The sequence below is a fragment of the Triturus cristatus genome, chromosome 9 (genome assembly GCF_964204655.1).
Source record: "Triturus cristatus chromosome 9, aTriCri1.1, whole genome shotgun sequence".
Classification (NCBI taxonomy): Eukaryota; Metazoa; Chordata; class Amphibia; order Caudata; family Salamandridae; genus Triturus; species Triturus cristatus.
In genome coordinates this window covers 1,211,656,422-1,211,683,207 of record NC_140592.1, presented here as the reverse complement: position 1 = coordinate 1,211,683,207, position 26,786 = coordinate 1,211,656,422, and the positions used below count along the sequence as shown (strand labels likewise).

At 42.7% G+C, this 26,786-nt stretch overlaps 1 protein-coding gene across 2 annotated transcripts in view; it reads left to right on the top strand.

Annotated features, from left to right (window-relative positions):
- Window positions 1–26,786, top strand: part of STARD9 (StAR related lipid transfer domain containing 9) — a 460,180-nt gene that overhangs the window by 278,528 nt on the left and 154,866 nt on the right. For both annotated transcript variants that reach the window (XM_085627236.1, XM_085627235.1), the window contains exons 7-9: window positions 4,254–4,366; window positions 24,261–24,330; window positions 26,614–26,686. In XM_085627236.1, coding sequence (XP_085483362.1) covers window positions 4,254–4,366; window positions 24,261–24,330; window positions 26,614–26,686 — 256 coding nt within the window. The remainder of the gene's footprint in view (window positions 1–4,253; window positions 4,367–24,260; window positions 24,331–26,613; window positions 26,687–26,786) is intronic.

Below are 26,786 nucleotides of genomic sequence, written 5' to 3'. Positions count from 1 at the left end.
GAGTAGAGGCAGGTGGAGATGAAGGCAGTGCTTAATTAGTAAAAAAAAACATTGCACAGGCCCAAAGTTTTTCTTCAGAGCCCGCTGCCCGACTAGTGAATGTTGGGTTTGCTGATGTTCCACCACTTCCTGTCTCTATTTCTCACTCTTGTGAGTTATGTTTCATCCCTTCTTTATCCATTTGTCACTCCTTTCCTGTCTTTCCTTTCCTCCTTCTTTCTCCCTTCCACAAACTCCCATGTATTGTGGGTGTCTTACCCTTCCTGTTCCCCATCTTGGGGAAGCACACACTCATGCCATTCATGGCAGTAAATTTGCTTGGCCTTAGTTCTAAAGTGGTAATCTAACAAGCCCACAAGTTTGTCAGTGTTCACCATGACTCTTCCCCCTCTACCTCCATTTTACTCATCCCCTTCCACCTCCCTTTTACTCTTCCCAAGCCTCCTGCTACTAATATCAGATCCAATACAAACAAAACATTCTAAATCCTTCCCTTCTATCCCTCCACTATCCTTTTCAATTCAAATAACAGACTGACATATCCGCCACTCAAATTAATTTCATATTTCACTATATTAATTCACCACTAATCCTTTATGGGTTCTGGAGTAGCGTGCTATTCGCTGAAAAAGCACTTCAACACCTCATCAGGGGTAGCAAGCGCTATATAAATTGAAACCTTTTTACCTCTTCTACCCCTTTGCTTTTTTTTTTTTTTTTTAAATTCATTTTTAACTTTATTGGTCACAGTCACAACATACAAAGAAAAAAAAAAGGGGGAAGAAAACATACAAGTCATATTATCTTCAACCAACAAGTTCTAAAGAAAAAGAAAAACAAGCATTTTCTATACCATAAAATACTATTACGTTGGAAAGATAGATAAATAAGTACAGATGGATACTGTTTAGATCTATCATATTAATATAACAAATCGTGACCAGACCACATTTTTCAGCAGTGATAACTACATAAATTTTTAGTCCCACTCAAGGCAGAACCAGAGCCGTCCAAATTTGACCAAAGAACGTGGACCCCTTGCTTTTGACACAGCCAGCTCCATTTCATAAACCCCCCTCAACAATGACCAGAATTCATTAATAGTAGGACTAGACTTTTCTATCCATACACGAGCAATAGTCAGGCGAGCACAGGCCATAAAAATTGACACAAAGGAATTTGTGACATTACCCGTATCACTAAGTAACCCCAATAGAATTTCTTTTTCTGATAGGATCATTGTTTTGCCAGTTAGTTTACTCAATTCATAAGCTATCTTACACCAAAAGTCAGCAAGTTTAGAGCATGTGAAAAACATATGCCGCAGATCCGCAGCAAATTCGTTACATTTAGGACAGTAAGATTTAATAGTGTTATTTGAGACAGACCATTTGGAGATCACTTTTGGGGTATAATACAACATAAATAAAATACGGTGTTGTTGCAGTTTTAGATTAATTGAGGTGACAGACGAACTAATTCTAACAAGTGAGTCTGATACATCGTCTGAGGTCACCTCTATACCAAACAAAGTATTTAATTTAGCTGCAACCTGAGGCAAATCATCATCAAATTCTCCCATAAAACTAGCATAAGCTCTCCCTATCAAACCACGGGTACTATTCTTAAAAATAATACGTAGAACTTCTGTGGTGGAGGGGAGAGCCAATAGGCCTTTGCCATACATGAAAAAGTTCCTAATTTGTAAATATTTAAAAAAAGAATTGTGCATAAGCCCAAATTCAATTGATAAAGACTGAAATGACTTGAAGCCTTTTTCGTCATAGAGCTGTCCCAAGGTTGAAATTCCCAGTTGTTGCCACAATTGTGTGACAGAGTCCGAAAATATATCAGGAAACTTAGGATTACCCCAAAGATAGGTAAATTCATGTAAATCTGAGAGGTTAAACTTTCTACATATGTCTCGCCATATATAGTGAATATGACGAATAGACTTGCTCCAGCATATGTCCGATCCCAATTATTTTAAAAGAGTTCGATTTAAGAGCTACTGGCTCCAATTTTATTAACACTGATAGCTACTGGCTCCAATTTTATTAACACTGATCAATGGGATACTTATAGGAGGGGACTCTCCCCCCTCGTGGAACAGGACTAACATTATCGTATTTCCCAAAAAAGATAAACCACCTGACAACCTTGGCTCATATAGACCGATATCTTTAATTAATTCAGACGCAAAGATCTTTTCTAAACTGTTAGCAATGCGTCTTGCCCCCTTAATGCCCTACCTAGTGTCTGAGGAACAACATGGCTTTATTCCCGGTAGGGACACCGCTGCACATATCAATACGGCTATAGTCGCATTTGACGTTGCAAACCAGCTGGACCAGCAGATTGGGATGATTATGCTGGATGCCGAGAAGGCCTTCGACCGGGTGGCCTGGGGCTCTTTGTGGTGTACGATGGGCTCCTTTGGCCTCGGCCGGAGGTTTATCTCGGCTATCCAGAAACTTTATCAAAATCCCACTGCTACCATCAAGTACAATGGCTTTGCTTCGTCAGTGTTCAAAATTGCTCGCAGTACACGTCAAGGGTGTCCGCTTTCTCCTTTACTATTTGCTTTATATATTGAGCCCTTTATTAAACACCTACTTCTTAATACTTCCATATTACCAGTTATTCTTAATGGCACATTTTTGAAACTCACTGCCTATGCGGACGACATCGCGGTTTTCTCTAGTAGGCCATTAGAAACTATCTCTGAAATAACTCAAGAAGCGCAGCGATTCGGACTATTTTCTGGATATAAACTGAATCTGAATAAAACACAGTCTATCCTAAATTTTACTTTGACTTGTGCCCCAGCATCTTTAGGCATTACAAATTCGGCTAAATATTTGGGGGTATTCTTAAGTGCTAGCACGGATGACATATTTGACTTAAATTATACACCGCTCTTGAAAAAGGTGAATGACGACCTACGTAGGTGGCAAAAGCTTCCACTGACAATTATGGGTAGGTGCAATATAGTAAAAATGAATGTACTCCCTAAATTCCTTTACTTATTTCGCACCATCCCCTTAAAGATTCCGATGTCTTTTTTTAAGCGTTTAGATAGTACGGTTGGAAGCTTTATTTGGAATCATCGGAGAGCAAGACGAGCGCTTAGATACATTAAGCTATCTTTTAAACAGGGAGGCTTTAAACTTCCAGATTTCAGAGTATATTTCTGGGCTGCCTTTATTAGTCGAATCCAGTCTCTAATTAAAGGACCAGAAGTGAGGAAGCCTTGGTTAGCGTTTCAGTTGGCATCTGGTCCCAATACTGGATTCTTGCTCCAGCATATGTCCGATCCCAATTATTTCTACCCCTTTGCTATCCTTATCAATCCAAATAACTGACTAACATATCCACCACTCAAATTACTTTCATATTTTCACTATACTAATTCACCACAAATCCGTTATGGGTTCCGGAGTAGCATGCTACTCACCAAAAATGCACTTCGACGCCTCGTAGGGGGTAGTAAGCGCTATATAAATGCAATTACAATACAATACAATACAATATTTTGGATGGGTACCACACACCATGTCCCACCCTTAATCCTAAATGTACAACGGTTTTCCACTGCTTTAAGTGCAATTTACAATTCTAAATAAATCCGGTTCTGTGAATTAGGATGCACAATCTACTACCATTCCTGTATTTCTGAGCACATGCGTTTCACTTAGATGTGAATTTTTTTGTGTGTATGAGATGTTCTGTTTTCCTCATCTATGTACAGGTAGAGTTTACGCTCTGCGTTGTATTTCTACCAGCTGACTTAGGACATACTGGTGCTGACCAAAGTTCAATGAACATTGTTGACTATTAGCTGCCTCTTATCAGAATGCTCTTTGATCGGTCCTTAGCACTCCTTTCTAAAACTTCTTTTTTGGTGTTCAAAGTGTTCAGAAATATTCCACGTACAAACACCGGTTAATGTGCATAATTAAGTATGCAACTGATTGCTGCATACCCAAAATGCCTTTGATGTCTTCTTTTATATATGCATTGCCTTTAATGTTAATAGACTGCAGATGTTATGGGGCAATAACATTGTTTACCTTATGTGTATCTGTATCTTCGATTCAATTCAATCTTTATTCAATCTCAAAAATGGATCATAAAAGATACACAATAATTCTAAAAATCATCATGAATAAAAAATATTATTGTAAATACAAAGAGAATGGTTAAATGTCACTAAAACTGGAAAATTAAATTTGGTATCATTTTGTCATCAGTTTCCTGGAAATCTACAATGAACGGGTCCGGGATTTGTTAAAGCAATCAGAGCGGAAGAAGCCATACACTCTCAGGGTTCGAGAACATCCAGAGAAGGGCCCGTACGTTCAAGGTGAGATGACCATTTAAGAGAGATTGAAAGATGTGCTTGGAATATATGCATTCATCTCATGACCGTGCTTCCGCTTAAGAGGAAATACTGCACCGTAACCGTTACACTGAAAATTTGTCGTTAAGAAGCAGTTGGTGTTGTACGATTTTAGAGAGAGTGCAACTTAATGATTCAAAAACAGTACTATAATTTCACCATGAAAGATGGTTTCTGTTAATGAGATGGTCGCACACTCAGTCAAAAACTTACTTGGCAGACATCTTGAAACTGATCATTCATTCAAACTATTTTTCTAAAATCTGCGAACAGTCTAGTTAGGAGGGATTTGTATATAGTGTTGCAAGCCGACTGCCTAATAGAGACATTGTCTTTGTTCCAAAAGCGAATTGAAATTAGACATTGAATCATAACAAATGAGTCAAAGTTACAAAAGATGTTTTTCTGTTTACAAACTAATGATGTTTGTCCTGAAGAGGTTTTTTTTAAGAAGTATCTACACCGAATCATGTTGTAATTTCTACGCTTCATTTTTGTTGTTGGTGTTGCCCTAACCTGGATGTGGATTCTTAAATGAAGATTGACTCAGTAGGTTAACACGTATACACCACATAATTAGGTACATTTTGGGAAAGTGTGTAGGTACCTATTGTCATGCTGATCTGTCTTCCTCTTTTAAAATTATAAAACTAAGGAGCTTAAAATGTTTGTATGTAGGTGTACCTGTCCTTCTTCAGAATCAATAAAATAGAAAGTGATAAAGATGTTGAAAACCTAGATTAGAAGTGGAAGAAATATCCCAGAAACATTCAGAGGCACACGGTGGGGTTTTCCAAAATTTCGAGATTATTGTATCCTCTCAACTCTGTTGTTAAGATGGTGACTCATTTGTATGTTAAGAAGCAGTTGAGATTCAATAACTAAACTAAGCTGCAATAATTGTATTTTGTTTTTAATAGTTTGAAGTGTATGTGAGGCCTAGTGTAGTCCATGCAAGACTTTTATCTGTGTATGTTTTGTCATTCAAATATGACTTTCATCTTTTGTAACAATTCTCCATCAAATTTAGCTCCTTGAAAATCAACAAAACAAACGCCCTTGAAGCCACTGTGGTGGTTATTGAGAAAATGAGTAAAGGATGCTGCTGTTTGGTTCTACACAGCTGGCAACTTTGTGAGTGTTCAAAAAACTCGCGAGTGATATTAAAGGCAGAGAAGAGCTCTCGAGTTTCTTGATTCCATGTGTGAGTACTTCAGTCCACCTCTAGGCCCAACTGCAGAGAAACAATAATCTAAGGTGGAGTCTGTGCCCAGGTGCACTATCAGCTTGATGTGAAGTGGTCAGGAGTCACTCGAATCTTGCTTGAAGGAGAACAAAAACTTTGAGGAAGATAGGTTGCACTATCCCGGATCTACCCCTACATGGCATGGAATTGTGTAGCATGTGATTCTTCAATAGAAAAAGGTACAAAGCCACAGTTCCAGGTGGCTAATGTTTTCCTCTCTTCGTGTACTAGTACTCGTAGCTCTGCCTATCCCTTTTTGAATTTAGATATTTACAACTACCAAACTGTCTGGGACAGACATTTTACTGGCACGTGCATCAACAATGCCATTTGCGATTCCTTATTAGCGAAAAATAAGGATTCGCTAATAAGGAATAGCAAAAGGCTATGCATGTAGAAATCGCTTAAGAAATAGCGTTTTCTAAACATTCCTTAATTGCGAGTCGCAATTAAGGAATACATCCCCATTCATTCCTATGGGCCTATAGAGGCCCATAGGAATGAATGGGAAGACATTCTCAATTTGCGATTCTCAATTAGAGAATCGCAAATTGCTCATGCAATGTCAAGGGTGTCAAAAGGACACCCTGTTGCACCCGTGAAATCTGCATATGAGTACATCTTGCACACACACATGCCCCAAGGGCATGTGTGTGTGTAAAATGGAACTTTGAAAACTGCACTTTAGTGCATTTTTCAGTTTTTGCAAATTACCATGAAGTTCAACTTCATTGTAATTTACTCCCCCTATTAGCGAAATCGCTAATTTCTTTACTTTAATGCATTGCATTTAAGGAATCTCAATTTGAGATTCCTTAAATGCAATCGCAATTTAAGTAATCGCAATTTAGAGATTACTTAAATTTCGATTTTTGCATTTGGGATGATGCATCCCAAATGCAAAAATACCGGTCGCAAAGGGGCAGATTCTGAGAATCTGCCCGTTTGCGACCGTTTTTTGCTTTGATGCATGTGGGCCTTAGAGTCTAAAAAGTAAATGCTCTAGAAAATAGTACATTGTTGGTTGCAAATAAAATAATGATGATTTGATCAAATCTTCTCCAGAACAGAAAGAAAGACCAAAAGACAAGAGAAAGAGTTTTCAAGCTTACTAAAACACTTAAATGTCATATTATCTGAAATGAGAATATTAATTTGTAAAAGTCCCGATGAAGGCATGAAATGTACAGGAGGACCGAAACTTAACAAGTGAAATTAAATATCACATGATAAATCTCAAGACCATTGTACAATATAGCTGCTGACCAAGATGATGCTGAAATGGACCAATTCAAGTGATTATAATTTAAAGCTCTGTGTGTGTTTACAGTGCAGCGTCAGTTGATTGAATGTCGATGAGTGAATTCATGTTTGATTGAAATGGGTGAGAATACTTCTGCTATAAACAATGTAAATTGTATGAATAAATTCTAGATTAGAATCTTGAATGTGTGAAAATAGGCCTTTAAAATAACCATGATCTTATCTTATTTATCTTTTAGAATGTCCTCTCATACATTTATATATATGTAAATCAAATGAAATTACTTAACCCTTATATTCACCTTTTACCTACTCGCATTGCTTTTCTAGTGTGTCTTTTTCTCCTTGGAACATACTCATATTGTATTATGCTTCATATTTGTACATTTTTCACTAATCGATTTCTTTTGTGATCCTTTCTTTCCCTACCCCTCTCTTCCCCCTCTTCCATTAATTCCATCTTTTATGGCCTCAATATAAATCCAAATATTTGTCCTTGCATTTATATGTTTATGTTTTTATTAAATTATATAATATGATTAATTATTCAGAACGTTTTGCTATATGCTTATATATAACAATGTTCTTATATATTTATTGTATGATAATACATAGAGTTATCATAATATATGTATTAATTCTATTTATAAATTTCAATAAAAAATTGAAACACAAAAAAAAAAATAACCATGATTTTGGATGAAACAATGATAGGCTGCATGGAGGCGACACAGGAAGGCATTTTGATGAACTGTATTACACTAGTACTGCTTTACGTACTCTTACACGCCTGTGTGAATTAATCCCAAAACTTCTGAAACAGCAATGTTATATAATTAATAGAAATAGAAAGGACTGTGTCCTTTTTGCACTTTTCCTAATAGGGAGTTGGATGTTTTCGGCCCTGCTTGTGTACATGCACCTTTAACTTCCCGTGTTCACAGCAGCATTGTCTGCTGGACGTACAGCTGTGCTTTAAAAGTGAAGTATGGCATGGCGCCACTTTACAGACAGCGACATGTTTAGTGTCACTGTGCTCAAACATTGGGATGAGCATCGGGTGCTCAGTCATTGCCCCCCTGCGTTGAAATATGGCGGCAGTGCTTCCCTCCTTGGTGGAAGCTTCCTTCGGGTCAGAGTCTCTCCCCTCTTGTCTAATTTGGGCCACAGTCCGGTTTGTTGAAAGTACAAAGTGCCTTTTACGAGGGATCACTAGATCAGTGAATGTACCTGAAAGGAGGCCCTTAAGAAGCCTTTGTTAACCACAACCTAAAATTTCACATGCTGGGCCCTTTCGACTAAGCATGTCCCCAATGCATGCACATGTATGTATTCAGGCTTTTCTTAAACTGTAGCCAGTCCCATCACTTGGATATAGTGCAGTATTAGTGGTACAGTAGATATGTACATTTTTTTCATCTTGGTCTTGTATCGCACATATTGTTCCTACTGAGCAGAAATAAAATAATATGCTGTATGATTTTTTTTTATTTTTTTTTGGACTGGTGATGCCACCTGTAATATTAATAAGAGGCCTGAGAAAATGGGACGAACACATATAAGGTGTTGTGTGTTCTGCACCATAGTCACACCCAGCGCTAAGTTTAACCGCGGCTTTACTTACCCACAGAGCTGTATTGGGGGATGCGCTACCTACCTCAAGCATGCAGCCAAGTGGAAGTGCCTTCCAAAGTAACTGCAGTTCAAAATATATGGCTGATAATTGCTCACAGATGTAGAATATCTCCTGTAGGTAAGAGACATTTTGTCGAAGAGTCAGGCACTACTTGGAAGATATTACCCCAATAGTCTAGAAAAGCCATTTGATTGTTAAAAAGCTGCTTAATCCAGATCTGTTTGAGTCGCTTATGCCTCAATTTAGGCCTGGTTGGAGGCACCAGCGGCGGCTCCTCCACTAAGGCGGAGGAGCATGGCCCCACTGCTCTGTGAGCAGTTCAAAAATGAAAAATAAATGTTATTATTATTTTATTTTTCCATCCTGACTCAGCTTGTTTACATTTTTGGTGCGGGCGGGGCGGGCTGGGCTTTCACAGGAGCATGTGGAGGAGTGGTAGGTACTCTCAAGTGTGCATGATGGTCTGGCTGGCCATCTTGAGCCGGCCAAACAGTCATGTGCACTTAGCAAGTTCTCCACCCGGCTTTATTGCACAGCCTGTGTGGAAAACATGCATAGACTCCCAATCCTCACCTGAGAGCCGAACCACGCGCTCAGACCAATCACGACACTGCTGTCATGCTGGTGACAGCAGCGCCGTGATTTTGCTAGGGGAGTCTGTGTGCTTCCTGCTTTCTGCTTCTGTAGTCAACCGAAGAGAACTGAGACGCGGTGCCTGGCCTGCAGATAAGTGATTTTTTTCTTTTATTTTTCATGCCCCCCCATCCCGCCACCCCCTTTATGTAGCAGCCACCACTGGGAGGCACTGTTTCCACCCTGGCCTAAACTCTGCCTTCACCTCTCAGTGGTGGAAGAATGGCATGGCAGTGGCAGGTATCTGCAAAGCAGTGTATACACCGCTATGCCGCTGTCCCTTTTCCGTCTTGTAGTTCTACAGAGACGTGTAGTGAAAACAGCAAATGGCGGAGCCCCCAGGATATTGGCAAGCAAATCTCCAGTGTTCCCGTTTTATCGGGGGATGCCTGCTTAGCTGGGGAACAGTTATCCTAGGGATTACCATTGTTCCTTGGGCGGCAGGGATGTTGGAGGCCATCTTCCTTCCAGTAGATACAATAATGGGTATCCTACCCCTGTGCAACGCTTCTAGCGCTCCAAGACGCGAACCCATCGGGTGGTGAACACTCAGGCCTTACCTGACGGGGTTTTGTCACGTTGGGGATTTTGCAAACCTTGCATACCCTTGCAGTTGACGATGGATAGCTCATGGTGGTACCTTGACGGAGGTAGGTTGCTGCTCCCTTCCGCCCAGACTAGAAATGAGGCCAAAATTAGGCCTGCTTGACTCTTTCTGACTCTGTGTCGCATTTGAGGCCTGTTGCTCATTGCACAAAGATAGCCAGACCTGTGAGTAAGGAATGTCTTCGCTCACTCACTCACGTTATATTTTTCCACGTCTTGTACGCTTCTGTGTTATTGTCTACTCGCGGAGGCTCTTGTGGCAGGCAATCCTCTCTGATGCTGAAGTCCTCAGTGTCCAGTTAGTGCATGAGTGCACTGTATCCCTCAAACCCAACCAGGCATCCTCAAACATGAGGGAATTTCGGAATCTGGTTTGGAGACAATATGGAGCCGAGTAAACATCTCAGCTTTTTCCTTTTCACCTAATGGCCTCTTCGAAGAGTCTCTTGCTGCAAGAATCCGCCAGGGGCTGCGCTATGTGTCCACATACATACGTACATACATAAAACACCTCAAGGGACCATATAGGTCGAATATGCGGGTTTACCCGAAAGCAGGATCTGAGTAGGAGGAGCTGTAAAGATTAACGATCAGATATTCAGAAGGAGGCTTGAAAGAGTTGAGTGTCTGCGTCAAACTTTAAAACAAACATGGATGCCGGCGTGTGGTTCCTGCCATGGTTTACTTGACTCTGAGAATTTATCTAAGGTACGTGTTAGAAGGAGGGGGCGTGGAGGACTTAGGGGGGCCCAACAAGACCTGGAATCCACTCAAATTACAGGAAGGAAGGGGGAAGCACCATTTATAATATTTCTGGTTAACATATCACCCCCATGCTTTCAAACACTGAACCTCTCGCACAAAATCGCCCAGTTTAAATCACAATGATAGAGACAAAGTGTGCCTGGTCTATGACAAAAGTTAGAGACATATGCAAATTTACTCTAACAGACCTACTCCTATGTTTGAAGCAAAAGTCCCCTTTTATGGAATTCAAAAAGATCCCTGAAATATTCCTGAAAAACTATGAAAGTTCTAGTTTCTGTGGCTAGCCAAATAGACCATGAGTCGGACATTCACCAAACCTTTTACTGTTTCTTCATGGGAAAGTGTTTCCCGCTGTAGATACCACTGATGAACAGCTTGCGGTATTCACGAACCTTCGTAGGTCAGACCTACCATGAGGAACCACACACCAGCCGCAATCCTTGTTCTGGAATTGATAAATTATTTAATATTTGCAGATTTTCTGTGTTCGCAAATCCTAAAATTGCATCAATCTTGGTTCTGCCAACCAGGACTGAGGTGTTTTCCTTTCTGAACCAGGTCTTGGCATCTGAAAGGGCCCTGGACTTGTCATCTAAACGCAGTGGCAATTACCCCATAACTAAAGGTGTCGTATCTGCTTGACGTCTCCTCTTTGGGTTGTGTGATGTTTCTCTTCACAGCCCGGATTTGGCATTCGGAAGTGGTCAGGTGTGCACGTCAACTTTTGTTAAATCTGATTTAATCTGTTTTATCAAATGGATTGAAAAAAGTATATTTTAAAGATATTATGTAAACACTCTAAAGTCTAAGTTGGTGTACCATGCTTAATCCTAGTTAATGTTCTCTGCCTCTCCAGATCAGAGATGACGTGTTTGTCCAACATTCACTGTTGAGTCAAAGGGGGAGCCCCATCGTTGGTCTCCTGGTTCCAAAGCCAGCCATAAGCCTCTAGACCGCGCAGCCCCCTAAACTTATGAACAATAAACATCTTGGTGGGATGTCACGTGCCACTGTTGTCTTCCCATTAAACTGTAGGATGCCAGAAAATAAAGAGTTTACTTTTAGGCACTTACAGTGAGTGTGGTGACCAAGTATTGCGGATTCCAAACGGACTTTTAATTCTCATATTTTTATTTTATTTGAGGAGTTCCTGAAGCGCCTTTTTAGTCCGAGGTTGCCAAGGAGCGCTATACACAGCCTGAGGACGCACGAGCCTCGGGTGCCTGGTTAGACATGTTATGCAAACCTGTTTACACAGGTGACGCAAGAGAGAGAGCTGACATGTGGGTCATCGGTCACAAAGGGGCAGAGAGGTTATCTGGCCCTAGGAGTGTCATTTGTGTGTCCCTTGTGTGTCTAAGGTGGTGCAACTGGGGAACAATACATGCTTGGCAGGAGGTGGTGACAGGTGCATTACAAGATGCCGCAGAGGGCCCCCCAAACCCTCCGGGGCCCTCATTCAGAGACCAAGGTCAATGAATATCCGTTCGATATGGAAGACTCCTCAATGTATAGAACGGCACATGTGTGCTCGTACAAGGACTCCTCAATGTATGAACGGCACATGTGTGCTCGTGCAGGGACTCCTCAATGTATAGAACGGCACATGTGTGCTCGTGCAGGGACTCCTCAATGTATAGAACGGCACATGTGTGCTCGTGCAAGGACTCCTCAATGTATTGAACGGCACATGTGTGCTCGTACAAGGACTCCTCAATGTATGAACGGCACATGTGTGCTCGTGCAGGGACTCCTCAATGTATAGAACGGCACATGTGTGCTCGTGCAAGGACTCCTCAATGTATTGAACGGCACATGCGTGCTCGTGCAAGGACTCCTCAATGTATAGAACGGCACATGTGTGCTCTTGCTAGGACTCCACAATGCATTAAATGGCAGATGTGTGCTTGTGCTAGTACTCCTCAATGTATTGAATGGCACATGTGTGCTTGTGCAAGGACTCCTCAATATATTTAATGGCACACGTGCTTGTGCAAGCCTCCCAAATGTATTGAATGGCACACGTGTGTTTGTGCAAGGACTCCTCATTGTATTAAGTGGTACAAGGACACCTCAACATATTGAATGGCGCATGTGTGGTTGTACAAGGACCCTTCAAGTTATTGAAAGGCACATATGTGCTTGTGCGAGGACTTCAAGATATTGGATGGCACACATGTGCTTGGGCAAGGACCCATCAATGTACGGAATAGCACACATGCGCTTGGGCAAGGACCCCTCAAGGTATTGAGTGGTACACATGTGCTTGTGCAAGGACCCCTCAAGGTATTGAGTGGTACACATGTGCTTGTGCAAGGATCCCTCAAGATATTGAATGGCACACATGTGCTTGTGCAAGCCTCCCAAAGGTATTGAATGGCACACGTATGTTTGTGCAAGGACTCCTCATTGTATTAAGTGGTACAAGGACACCTCAACATATTGAATGGCGCATGTGTGGTTGTACAAGGACCCTTCAAGTTATTGAAAGGCACATATGTGCTTGTGCAAGGACTTCTCAAGATATGGGATGGCACACATGTGCTTGGGCAAGGACCCATCAATGTACGGAATGGCACACATGTGCTTTGACAAGGACCCCTCAAGGTATTGAGTGGTACACATGTGCTTGTGCAAGGACCCCTCAAGGTATTGAGTGGTACACATGTGCTTGTGCAAGGATCCCTCAAGATATTGAATGGCACACGTGTGCTTGTGCAAGGACTCCTCAAGATATTGAATGGCACACATGTGCTTGGGCAAGGACCCCTCAAGGTATTGAATGGCCCATGTGTGCTTGTGCAAGGACTCCTCAAGATATTGAATGGCACACATGTGCTTGTGCAAGGACCCCTCAAGGTAATGAATGGCCCATGTGTGCTTCTCTGCAAGGGCCCCTCAAGGTATTGAATGACCCGTGTGTGCTTGTGTAAGGACCCCTCAAGGTACTGAATGGCCAGTGTCTGCTTGTGCAAGGATGCCTCAACGTATTGAAGAAATGTATACAGGGTCCAGGCTCTAATAAGTAAGGCTGAGCCTCTTCTAACAAAAACAACAAGAGAATGCCAATACTGAAACACCATTTAGTTTTAACTTAACTGGTGCCTAGAACAAATCTTCAGCAACCTTGAGCAGTCTTTTGCTTAATTTCAATTTTATTTAGACTATTTTAACATTTTGCAATTCCAAATGATTTCATTTTTTGAAAAACCAAAATACTTCCATAAGAACAATATATATATATATATATAAACACAACCATTCAAAATTCATTTCACCAAATTACTGCATTCATTCCACCAGTCTTACTTCCTACTTACATATCACATGCAGTCCACATTTATAACCCATACTAAACTACAATCACACTGATACAATAACTAAAACAAACCTGGTTTAAATGCCAGGGATCATCACCAAACATCACCTGTTTAAAATAAATAATCCGTTATAATGCAAAAACTACATATATCACATAATTGTCAATTTATTCAGTATAAATCACAATGCACAAAACTATTAAATACATTAGCCCTAAGATTGTCTGGTGAACAATACGCAAGGTCGACGCGTTTCGAGCCCGCTTGTTTTGGGGCTGTCTTCAGGACCAAGATAACTGTAAAAACAAACAACATATCCTTATTGACCGACCTTTACTTGCTTTTTTCAAGATTACTAACAGATCTGGCGACAAAAAACATCAACTCAAGTGCCTGCAAACTCACCTCTAAACGCGGGGAAAACCTCAATGAAATCATGCTGGAGAAATATGAACTACCAACTCTGTCTGCGAAATCAAAACACAGAGAACAAATCTTTCACCAAAAAAGCCTCAAAGAAGAAATTCTCTATACACTATTTTTGATTGGGGAGGAAAGAAAGAAGGGAAAAAAGGAGAGGGCTAAACTGGTTAAAACCATTCACTGTCCACTTACATGTGGAATTGCCAGTCAGTCAGTCAAAGCTTTTATTTCGGTAAAATACCATAAAAAGACATAAATACATAATTACATTAAAAAACATGATTAAATAACATTGTATAGAGTGAAATCCATTAAAACATTAAAACAGTTCCATAGAACAAACACCATAAAAACAAGATCTGTTCCACGAAACGGGAAAAAAGTTAGAATTGATCCAGGGCCAGTAACATACACATATACCTCAAAGTACTATAATGATGAACCGGGTAGTACTGACTCAGGGGGCTGAGTAGCAGAAGACAAAAATTTGGACCTGGCGAACCACATTGAGAGGAGGAATTTAGCCATTGCAAACACTACCAAAGGGGTGGTGTCATATTTCAGAATTCTGAACACCTCCTTGTAGTCCCTAAGGCCCCTAGACTTGCATAGCTGGATGATCCATTTTTTTCGTGCAATATTGTATAAGGGGCAAAAGAGAACAACATGCAACTCTGTTTCGCGAATGGCAGAGCATAGGGGGCAAGAGCTAACGAGGTTTGCAACGTTAGACCATCTATGGGTGAAATCTCTCAGTGGAAGGGAGCCGTGTCTAAGCTGTATATAAAGTTTCTTAGCCAGAGGAGGTTGGATCACGTCTAGGAAGACTTCAAATTGGGGGCTGCACTTAATATCCAGAAAGGTATCAGTGAGCCTACCCAAGGAGGAATGGAGTAAGATACCCTTCCTAAAGGATTTCAAAACCTCCCTCAATAAGTTCTTCGAGATTGTACAGCAGGTCACTTCCGGTGCAGACCATAAATTCCTCATCCCTATTAGGTTGCAAAGGTTTTTTATGTGGGCAAGCCAGGGGATCTTATCCGAATTGCCCCTTGCCAAAATGTCTCCGAGATCGAGCCTATAGCTTTCCAACTCGGGCGTTGACCAAAGACGCCTCCAGAACTGAAGAGGACGATTCAGGGCAATCTCTTCTATGGAAATCAAACCTAGATCCCATCTCAGAGGGATTAGTGGGGTGCTGACAGGTAAATTCAGCAGTCTCCTAATAAAGGAATTCTCAATAGATGAGAGGGAGGCGGGGGTGGAATATCCCCATAATTCAGCACCATAAAGTGCTCCTCCTCTGGCTTGTGATTTGTAGATTTCCATCGGGGGGCCCAGAGGTTTGCACGAAGAATTATTAAACACCTTCAGGATACCCCCCACTGATTGGGCTAGTCTCAAATTAGCCTTTGCCAAATGGGATCCCCAATTCATTTTATCATTAAGGGTCACCCCCAAATAGTCAAACGTGGCAACCCTATCCAATTCAATCTCTCCTAGTTTGGGGTGGGGGCAGTTAAGCGAATTGGAACCAAACACCATAAATTTGGTCTTAGAAAGGTTCAGTTCCAGATCCCTGATTTTACAAAACGAGCAAAAGGCCTCTAATGTACGCTGTATGCCCATGTAAGATTGAGATAACAAGAGCGTATCATCAGCGAACATCAGGGCCGGGACCTTACGACCCGCCAAAACAGGGGAGTCCAGGTTAGCGGAGCACAAAAGGTACTCAATCAGCCCATTAATGAAGAGGGAGAAAAGGGTGGGGGCCAGGACGCAGCCCTGCCTCACACCCTTCTCTACCGGGAAAGGCCTAGAAAGTTCCCCGCCTCTCCCGTATCTCACCCTTGCATAGGTGCCTAGGTGGAGACGTTTGAATAAGTGGCAAAGATATGGAGGGGCACCCATCTCTAGCAAAATGGCCCAAAGTTTTTCCCTTTGCACCATATCAAAAGCGGACCGAAGGTCCACAAAGATCAAATACAAGTTACCGGCACCCATGCTGACTGTTTTCCAATAGATTAAAAGTAATCTAAATAGTTGATCAATAGTAGAAACCTTAGCTCGGAATCCCGCCTGTAGGGAGGTTAGAATGTGTTGGTCCTCCATCCAGAACTGCAGTCTGGATAATAGGACTCGGGCAAACAGCTTCTGAAGAACGTCAATCAGGCTTATGGGGCGGTAATTGGCTGGGTCCAAAGGGGAAGATTTTTTATGGATGGGAATAATTTCTGCACCCAACCATGTGGAATTGCAGTTGTTATCCCAATAGAAGTTAATCCAATAGTGCCATTTTGAACTCTGACACTGTGGACAGAAAACAAATAACATTGCCTCAGTCTGCCATCCAACGAAATGCTTGAGTAGAACAAAAAGACCAACCAAGTCCTTTACCTCTCGTTATTAATCAGCGTTGACTTAAATAAGTGCAAGGGCAGTATATCTTTATCGAAACTGAATCCGTTCCGCAAAGCGCGTGGCTTACAGTGACCTTTTCATCAATGTCTGCTTCTGAAAAACACAGAATTCAACGGCCGCAAGTCAGCATCGGGCCCGTTTGGAAATAAAGCGCTAAAACTACCATCACTTCACCTTCGCGCGCGCATCTTCGTATCTTTTCCGTATTATGCTGAATGCCGTGGAAGCACCGTCATGAACAGGTGCGCAACACCCATTGGACACACAGGGCTTCACCCCCCCCCCCCCCCCCCCCCCCCCCGTCGTGTGTGGCAGCCCGGGATGAGACAGCTTGTAGAAGGAACCTCAAGGCATTGAATGGCACACATGTGCTTGTACAGGGACCCCTCAAGGTATTCAGTGGTGCACGTGAGGTTGTACAAGGACCCCTCTGGGTACTAAATGGCGCACGTGTGCTTGTACAAGGACCCCTCAAGGTATTGAATGGCACACGTATGCTTATACAAGGGCCCTCAAGGTATTGAATGGCACACGTGTGCCTGTACAAGGACCCTCGAGGTATTGAATGGCACACATGAGCTTGTACAACGACTCCTCAAGGTACTAAATGGCGCACATGTGCTTGTACAAGGATCCTCGAGATATCAAATGGTGCACATGTGCTTGCACAAGGATCCTCGAGATATTAAATGGTGCACATGTGCTTGCACAAGGATCCTCGAGATATTAAATGGTGCACATGTGCTTGTACAGGCACTCCTCAATGTATTTCCGTTCCAGCAGATTTACATTTCTTTTGGCCTCTGCTTGGCCGAGGGCCCATGAACTCCTGTGTATGATTTAGTAATAAAAGACACGTGACTGGCTACAGTCCGTACTCCAATGTTTATTCAGCATATTCCTCGTACACAGAGTTCCAAACCGGTATCAATAGTGCAGTAGATGCAGTGACACCTGGGTCTGTGGGTGGGAGAGGTCATCTGCAGCCCAGTTACTGCTGCTTTTCAGTACCAGGATGGCAGCTGCGTGGGCGTTTTGCGTCCTCTCATTCGGGCCCATACCACTCTTGCTGCACCACTGTCAACCGGTCGTATCTCCTACCACAAGGAGAGCAGCAGGTCTCCACCACTGACACCATGGCCTTGGGATCTCTGACTCTGGATCTCACATTTGGAACCCACCACACTCTTCCTCTGGTGGAGGAGATTCAGCCAGCGAATAACAACGTCCAGTCAGGTTTTGAGGCTATCCACAATCAATACAAAATTCACACTAGAGCTGTTCACTAGAGTGTTCCATATGTGCAGGGCCACTGGAATTATGAGGCATGGGAGAACTTCATTATGCAGAATGGTTGACTAAATCATGCAGCATGAAAGGGAAAATTATGTGGCCGAATGCTGTACATTTTGTGATAATATTTTTTTAATTATTTTGTCATTTTGCACTTGTTAACCCTGTCTAGGCAAAGGTTTCACCTCATTAGTTCAAATGTAACAGTTTAACTTAGCAATAAGCAATAGGAAATTGACCATTCCATCTTAGCGAAGGTCCTTCCTCTGCACAGTAATACGTGTTACAGCATTTTTAATAACTTTTGATCCATTTGAGCTAAAACAAATTTCTTTTGGTCATAGCTGCAGAATATGCAACTGAAGATGCATTATGTGTCAAATACAGTAAATCCATAAATATGCAGAAAACGCAGCTGCCACAAAATCACATAATTCCAGTGGCTCTGCATATATGTATTCATTTTGAAAATACAACTTGATTTCACTAATCGGTGGGTTGATGAGCTCAGCTCATTCCTCTAATTTAAATGTGGTTTTAAATCTTGTGGCGCTTTTGTAGAACTCACTGGTGGAATTCATTTGAGCGTTATTGACTAGTGACACTCATTGTAGTAGCAGTGATAGTGAAAGTAAAATATCTGATTTCTGTTTCTCCAGTAACCTTAGTGGAGAGTTAGTCTTGAATATGTCCATCTAGGTTTCCCCGTACCAGGGTGGGGAGAGGTTGCCTATGATGAAGCATGCCACAAAAGGGTGGAAGAGGTTTCCTTATCCAGAAATACTGGATCCACCGGAACGTTGCTCGTGATGCAGAGTGCCGCACTAGTGAGATACTACTCTTCTTGAATACACTCCACAAAAACATACGCAGCCATGAAAGAGCATACGTCATGGTGGGACCTGTGCCAAGGAGAGAACAGCCATGTCTGTAAGCTCTGCTGGTCTGTCCGACATTTCTCAAGGAGGCTGGGCATTTTTATGCATATTTTCAAATCTGGAAACAGAAAAGACATCTCTTTTGCTTTGGCATGAATTCCACCATGTGACGGAGAGAAACATACCACTTGGGGCGCAGTATGAATAGAAACTATTGTGTGCGGGGTCAGTCGGTGGCCTCTGTGGTGAAATCCCTGCTCCTCACAGGCTAGAGGAATCCAGCTCAGAAACAGACGAAACTATTTCAGAGCTGAGGGAAAATATTGAGATATTTCCCCCAAAATGTCAAAATGTTTATCTCAGCTGCTGAAAGCCCAACATCTGTTTGAGATCTATCTGAAGGGCACCTATTTACGTTGTGTAGCCGGTTTACTTCATTTAGGACATCAGAGAACGGAGTGAAAGAGAAGAGACAAGTAAAAGGGAAAGGGAGGTAAGCAGAAGTGAGATGGGCCAATACACTCTTGCCTCTGTTTGATACGTTATTAAGCGTCAGCCTGATGTACAAATTATGAACTATGGGTAGTTTGCAGCCGCAGCTTTTGATACCGTGTCCCACCCCAGGCTGCTTCAAAGGCTGTACGAGATAGGTATCTACGGGACAGCGCTACAGTGGTTCCGAAACTTTCTGGAAAACAGAACCCAAACTATCTCTCTGAGTGCATTTAAGTCTCGCACCATGTTGAGCAACAATGGGTCCCACAGGACTCATGTTGAAGCCCCACTTTATTTAACATATATGTGGCCCCCTGTGCCAAGACACTCAAATCCTTTGGGTATGAAATACTGTCTTATGCTGATGACTTTCAGCTGGTCATCTCTCGTGACAAAGATCTGGTCAAAGTTAAAGAACATTTCTCCAAAGGGATGAAAGCGGTCGCAGACTGGATGACAACTGCTTACAGCTGAATGCGGAAAAGGCTGAAATCATGCTGGCGCAACAGCTTCGGTCCCCCAACTGGTGGCCCCCAGAATTGGGTAGTCAAGAATCTGGGTGTCAAAATGGATCAAGCTTTAACCATGAAAGAGCAGGTTCTAGTTACTACTGGCACCTGCTTCTGTTTGGTGTGCCTGCTGAGGAAAGCCCTTCCTTTCCTTCCTCTCTCAGCTAGAAATACCCTGGTTCAGACATTCATTATCAGCAGATTAGACTATGGTAATGCATGACTAGCGTCAGCAAATGAGACATTATTGTCTCAACAACAAGTTGTTCACAATACAGCAGCACGTCTCATTCGCAGTCTCCCATCAGGCTCTGCTTCCACACCTCTTCTAAGAACCTTACACTGGCTGCCTGTCAGGAAAAAGTAATTTTCAAAATCTGTTGTCTTACGCACAAATCTTTAATAGAGAAAGGTCCCAGTTATTTACACAAGGCGTCTAGACAGTATTGCCCAGCCAGGAACTCTAGATGCACGTGCAGCTCCTTATTTACTCCCCCCGTATCTGACGGTCAAAGTGTTGTGGTAGGTCTTTCTTTTACCTGGCTCCCTCCTAGTGGACACACTTGCCATACCTCATCCGTTCGTGTACAGACCATATTAAATTCAGGAAACTGCTCAAGACAGTTCTGTTCTCACCTAGCATTATATTACTGCCTATGACTTGTTTCGGCGCCGAGATACCCCCCCTGGGGTGATTCGTGCGTGATATCAAATCAGATTAACATAACATAACAATTAACAAAGGACTGTGACCCATTTTTCTTTTCACCTCTGTTAAAACTGACAGTAATACCGAGTTAATGTTTCTCCCCCCTCTTCCGCCCCTAAAAGCATGACAGCGACGTCACAGTGAGGAGCCCAGAAAAGGGCCAAACACTACTGTAATTATTGAACATCAATGAGAGGAAGTACTTTTTGAAAAGTCATGTTTAAAGTTACTCTGCCTTTATGTGTAAGTTTAGGTTTGTCTTTAATTCACAAACCTGCATTTTAATCGTAAGTTTACGAGTGCGGAGACTCCGCAGTTGGGGTGGTGAACTGCGTACATAAAAGGATACAGCATGTCGTATCTTTTTATGTACGCAGTTCACCACCCCAACTGCGTAGACTCCGCACTCGTGAACTTACTATTAAAATGCAGTTTTGTGAATGCCAAACAAACATAAACTTCCATAAAAGTGTACGTTTACCTTTGTGAATCAGGCCCATAGTGTCTGTCTTAACCTTGATCCTTTGATAAAAGGCTTCCTGGGGACTATGTGGATACGATTGTCATGGTGAATGTTCCATCTCCTACTGAGACCACGTTAGAATGACACCAGAACCCATTTGCAGTTTATCACAGTCCGCCTCTCACTTATTGGCCAGCAGAGGGCGCACAAACACCTTCAAACTAGCCCCGAGATTGTATTCCATTAGTACTGGCCTCTAAAGCAGGCTTCCCCAATGAGTGATTTGTGAGCTACTGGTAGCTCTCCCCCTGAGTGCAGTCCAGTTTACTAAATTTTAGTCATTTGCTTGGGTGAATTAATATATGTATACTCAAAATTGAAAAGTATGCATTTGTGATGGAAATGTGTGATTTTCAGACCTTATAAGCTTGTTTGGAGAAAAAAAAATGGTTGAGATTCTAAAATATATTTCAAACTGACATTTATGCGATAAATCATGCTTCCCTGGGGGAAACATATATCTGATTATGGTACCTTATTATTATTGGTGCCAGGGGTGGAAGCGATGGCTTTTGTGTGTTACCCAGGCGAATGCATTCCAAATTGGCAAGGTTTTTTTTTTACATTGCTTCTGGCAAGCCTGCCTGATGCACTGGAGTTATCATTTGCTGGCATCCCAGCCCTGGGGTGACCACTGCTGATAATGTTTCATGGGGTGGCCACTATGGTAATCTTGTCTGATGTGGTCATTATTACAATACTAATAATTTGAGTAGCTGGAGATGGTTTTGATTGAGCGTAAATGCCTCTTATTATAGGTAAAGGTGTGAAACCCCAGCCTAAAGAAAGTACCTAATTTGCAAAAATGTTTACACCCACAAATTGTACTTGGATGTGCAAAAAAGTGACCTACAGGTGGAAACTACATGGGGTTGCCACCTGTCTGGTATTTTACGAGCATGCAATTTTATGTCAGCACAAGTAAAAAAATGTAGACAAAGGAGTGGAAATTGGTATTTTCCCATCTGAAATATACATCTAAAACAGCAAAACATTGAAGAAATCACTTAAGAATTATTCAGGAGCTGGCTAAATCGTTTGTTAATGAATAATAGAGAAAATGGAGGATTACTTAGCATGTTCAAAGAGAATACCTAGAATGTTATAAAAACTCTTTTTCACCTACCAGCTCTTGGCTCTTCCAGGACTGTAACAAACGGTCAGTGTTTCTTTCTGAGGAAGGTGGCAACCCAAAAAAGTCTGGGTCTAGGATTTGAGGCCTGATTTAGAGTTTGACGGACAGGTTACTCTGCTACAACCGGACGGAAGCGCCGTAGCGTATAGCAATGCACTTGTGATATGGCGGAGAGGACATCTGCCACGTTTGTGACGGGGAACACGTCCGCCAAGCTCTACATCAGACCCATGGTAAATATTTCTGCGTACGGACTGCACTTACAAACGTGGACAGTGCAGTGACCGTCTCACGGTGCTGTCAGTAGGTGTAGGGGAGGGAATGTCGATATTGCAGGGAATGTTGCACCCATGTAGGATGTGCTAATTATCCCAAAACTTGTAAGTTTGCTCATTCACAAAACATTGTCCCACCATGGAAACAATTTTAGTTTTGTAAAAGAAAAAGTAGAATTGGCTTTGCAAAGCAGTCGGTACATGTACACATTTCATGGAGGATGTAAGGAGGGGTTTCTCTAAGGGAAAAGCACTGTTTGCCCAACAGTGTAAGAACATTTAAAGAAAACTAAGGACTGTTGTACATTTCTAATACGCGCAAGGCAGAAACTCTGCTGGTGTCTATGTGCTGAGGGCAAGAACTGCATGTGCAAGTCTGCGATATTTGTAGAGCTCTGTGTGTACATCTTAGGAGTTCAAAACACAGCAAAAATATGTAAATCTATGCAAATTGTAGGCCCTACTCTTAGGCACTTCGGGGCTCATTACGATGTCGGGCGGAAAGCCTCCTCCCAACAGTCGGAATCTCCTCAACCGCGTCGGAGCCCTTCCGACTGACTCGGTCGGTTTGCATTCTGATCGCCAGATTACGATGTTCGCAGTCAGAATGTAAGCTGGGCGGTCATTCCAAATCGGTTCTGAGCGACTCGCAGAGTATTGTTGTTGGTCAGAACTGCATCGCACACCCATATGGACAGCGTTTCTGCCCTTGGAATTACGATGTAGATTTCCAACAGAATTTCCACGTAGGCCTGTATAACATGAAAAGGCTGTCGGAAAATTACTTTGAGGGCCCTGGCAGGGCCCCCTAGGCCCGCGGGCAATGGTTGATGGTTGAGGGGGTACCTAAGGGACCCCCTGTAAATCCCTGCACTGTGTGGCAGGCACCATGGGTTGCCTGCGACAGGGTGCCCATAGGAGCCTGTGATACGGGTGGTTGTCGGGCTGAACACGAGCTCCCATAGGGAACAATGGGTCTCCGACCGAAAGGTGTTCGGTATCAACGTAATCTGACAGTCGGAACCTCCGACCGCAAGTCGGTCAGTCCCGATTCCAAGTTGGTGTCGGGCGGAGGCTTTCCGCCCGACATCGTAATGACCCCCTGGGCTGGGAAATGGTGAATAATTTGCAAGGGGTCAACTGTCTTTTCTTTCCTTCAGGGTGCCCTTGAGTCGGTGTATATCCATGTATATTTGGTTTAAGATTAACCCTTGTAGGAGGGTTAGTCAATACACGTTTTTATTGTTATTGGTCCTAAACAATGTTTTGGGTAGAGAGAGGCTACTTCTTTTATGGAGTTGGGGAGGCCAGGGCACTCATTGCTTTGAGGCTGTTGTGACAGGCGCGCAAGATACTTTCCAAAAATGCTCCCTTATTACGTGTATTGGATGTCCTGTTCCACTAGACTTCAAAAGTCCACTTCTAGGACAGAGAACACAGATCTGCACTTAAATAATCAGCCACGCAATGGAAAACAAAATGAGAAACAAGGAACAAAAATAAAGATAAAGAAAAACAAGAAAAAGACGGCAAACAAAGGTCAAAGAGAGAAATGGATTATCCTAAAAATCTGGCATTGATCCGGCCCTATGGCGGATACCCTGATCCAGATAACCTGGTAGAACATGAAATATGTTTAAGATATTTTGATGCACACCTTGACTTCTGCTTCTAGAGGGGCCTTACCATTTAGTTGACTTTTCTGCATTCCTTGTCCTTCAACAGGTTTGTCTCAGCACGCGGTCACCGACTACAAGCAGGTGGTGGAACTCCTGGAGCAAGGCATCGCCAACAGGTGGGAAGACCACATATCGCTTTGTATTTTTCTACATTTCTTTCCAAAACTTATTATTATTATTGCTTTAAGTTAATTATAACACTCATAGCATAATTTAGAACCTGGTGGTCAGGTAGTCTTACTGCTCGAAATCCTGGATGGAGGGATTCTGAAGTGCTTCTGTACTAGGAGCACGCGACACAAACATGCCAATGTTAACCAAGCCGCAGTGGGGCAAGCATGTTTTTGTTTCTTAGAAATAAAATCTAACAGTAAATAAATATCTCTGATGCACCAGGGATGTTCTCCCAGCTTGAATGGGACAATTTTGTCTTTTTTCTTGATAGTTCCCAAATACAAATGTATCTGCTTGCTTTAGTTTAATTGGATTGGGGAACTGCTGGCCCTTTTGCATAGTTATGAAGTTTCACTCAAAGCTTTAGCTAGTCCAAAACAGGTGCAGACGTTTTGGGGGAAAAGACACCTTTTGCTACTGAGCCCAGATTTTGTAATTTACCAGTACTATTTGGAAGTGCCCATGGATTTTCTCTCTGGGGTCATCGATTGTCTCTCAGCGCCTAAGGGTTCATGCATACAGCGCCCAGAAGCCTCTGAAATGGACGAGGTGTGACTGCAGCTCATGAGGTGAAGCCCCTCCGGCTGGCAGCCCTGTCAACACTGACCAATAGATTCAGTGGCAGCTCCCAGGGGTGTCAGACTGGGCTGAACCCTGTTCACCGTCTGAGGAGGGGCTCTTTGTATGGAGGCCGCTCACGGTGGATCGCTGTCACCCGGATGATGTTTACTCCTCCCCCTCAGAGTGACAGGCAGTGTTTAATTTGTAAAAAAAATGAAAAAGTGCAGTGGCCCAAACTTTTCTTAGGAATCGAAAGCAGGGGTTGCTGGCAGTCTGGTCTTGATTCCACCTCATGTCTCTTTCTTCCACCGCCTTACACTCCCTGTCTCTTTATCTCCCCCCTGTTGGCTCATTCCTCATTTGCTGTCTTTCTGTTGCTCTTTTTTACTCCCCTTTTCTGCCTTTCTATCTCTTGCTCAGGGTCAAAGTCGAATGATGAAAAACAAGCCCTGGTCCCCAAGCATGCGTGGCAGTTCCCACCGTGTGCAAAGACAGCTCTGGCAAAGCCGATAGCTCTGTCTCCCAGCGCTTTGGCTTTGACATCGCTTGCATTGTTTTTCATGGTTTTGCACAACGTGATTATTGGAAAGCTGGGCCCCCAACAATCTAACAATAAATTGCCTATAAAGAAAAACATATCTGGTCACCAAAAATACCCTTAGTCATTGTCACTTAAGGGAACTACTTTGTGTGTGGATGTGCTTCTTACGAAAGAGCAAAATACTGTCACTCACTTGGAGATAGCCAATGGCTGCAGTGGGCGGAGCCATTGCCCCATGCTGTATGCTCTAGTGGCTGCTGCCTTTTAGCTTGGTTCATGCTATAGAAAGACCACATACAAACATGCAAGAAAAATGTGAACTGCACAATAGCTGAGCTTTGGATGTATAGATCTCACTGAAAGCCTCTGTAAGTTTTTTTTACATAATGTTAGTATTGGCTAATGCCAGACCTAAAAAAGGAAAAGGATAATGGGAGAAGGACAGGTCCAGAAAGGGTGTGGGCAGTGGGGGCACTGGGGAGGGGATGGAGGACTTTACTTCCTGCTTCTTACAAAAATGAAAGTTAGACAAACAATGTAAAAGAATTCATTTTCATATTAAACTATCACGAGAACGTCTTTTTTCTGCCACATTTCTGCATTATTTTATGAGCACACTGGTGCAGGCAGTGGTTAGTTTCTAAAAGAACGCGTGCCGGTGCCAAAGCTCTACTTTCGCCAGCGCCGAATAGCAGGGCTGTGTAGACCTCAATCCACCTTAGGCCTCTTTAATCCACTGACTGACACTCAGGGTCCCATTATCTCACTCCCTGCAGGTTCCTGCGTTCTTCTTTCCTGACGGTTTTTCCATCTTTCGTTTCCTCCATCTGTACCTTATTGTGTTTTTCCCTCTCTTGCCCTCGGGGAATGTCTGATGAGTGAAAATATTTGCCAGCCCCCCCCTGAAAAGGTACCAGTGGCCACCACTGGCTCAAATTAAACACTGGATGCAGGCTTATTTCAAATGAAATTCTGACAGTGCGCGTAAACCCCTTAGTTGGAAGCAATGGTGCGTACTTCCCCAGTTGGCCAACGCATTGCTTGAATGGTCCCCTGCACCTCCAGTAGAGAGTAACATGAAAACAGTCTCTCTTCACGAATTGTTGTCTCTTCTCATGTGCAGAATTACAGCAGCGACGCATGTTCACGATGCCAGCAGCCGATCACATGCTATCTTTACCATCCACTACACACAGGTTGGTACTTGGACTTAACTTTTTCCTGTACCCAGTATCCTTAGTGCGCCGTTTGTACTACCTCCATGCTTAGGCTAGTTGAACAATATATGCATTGGCA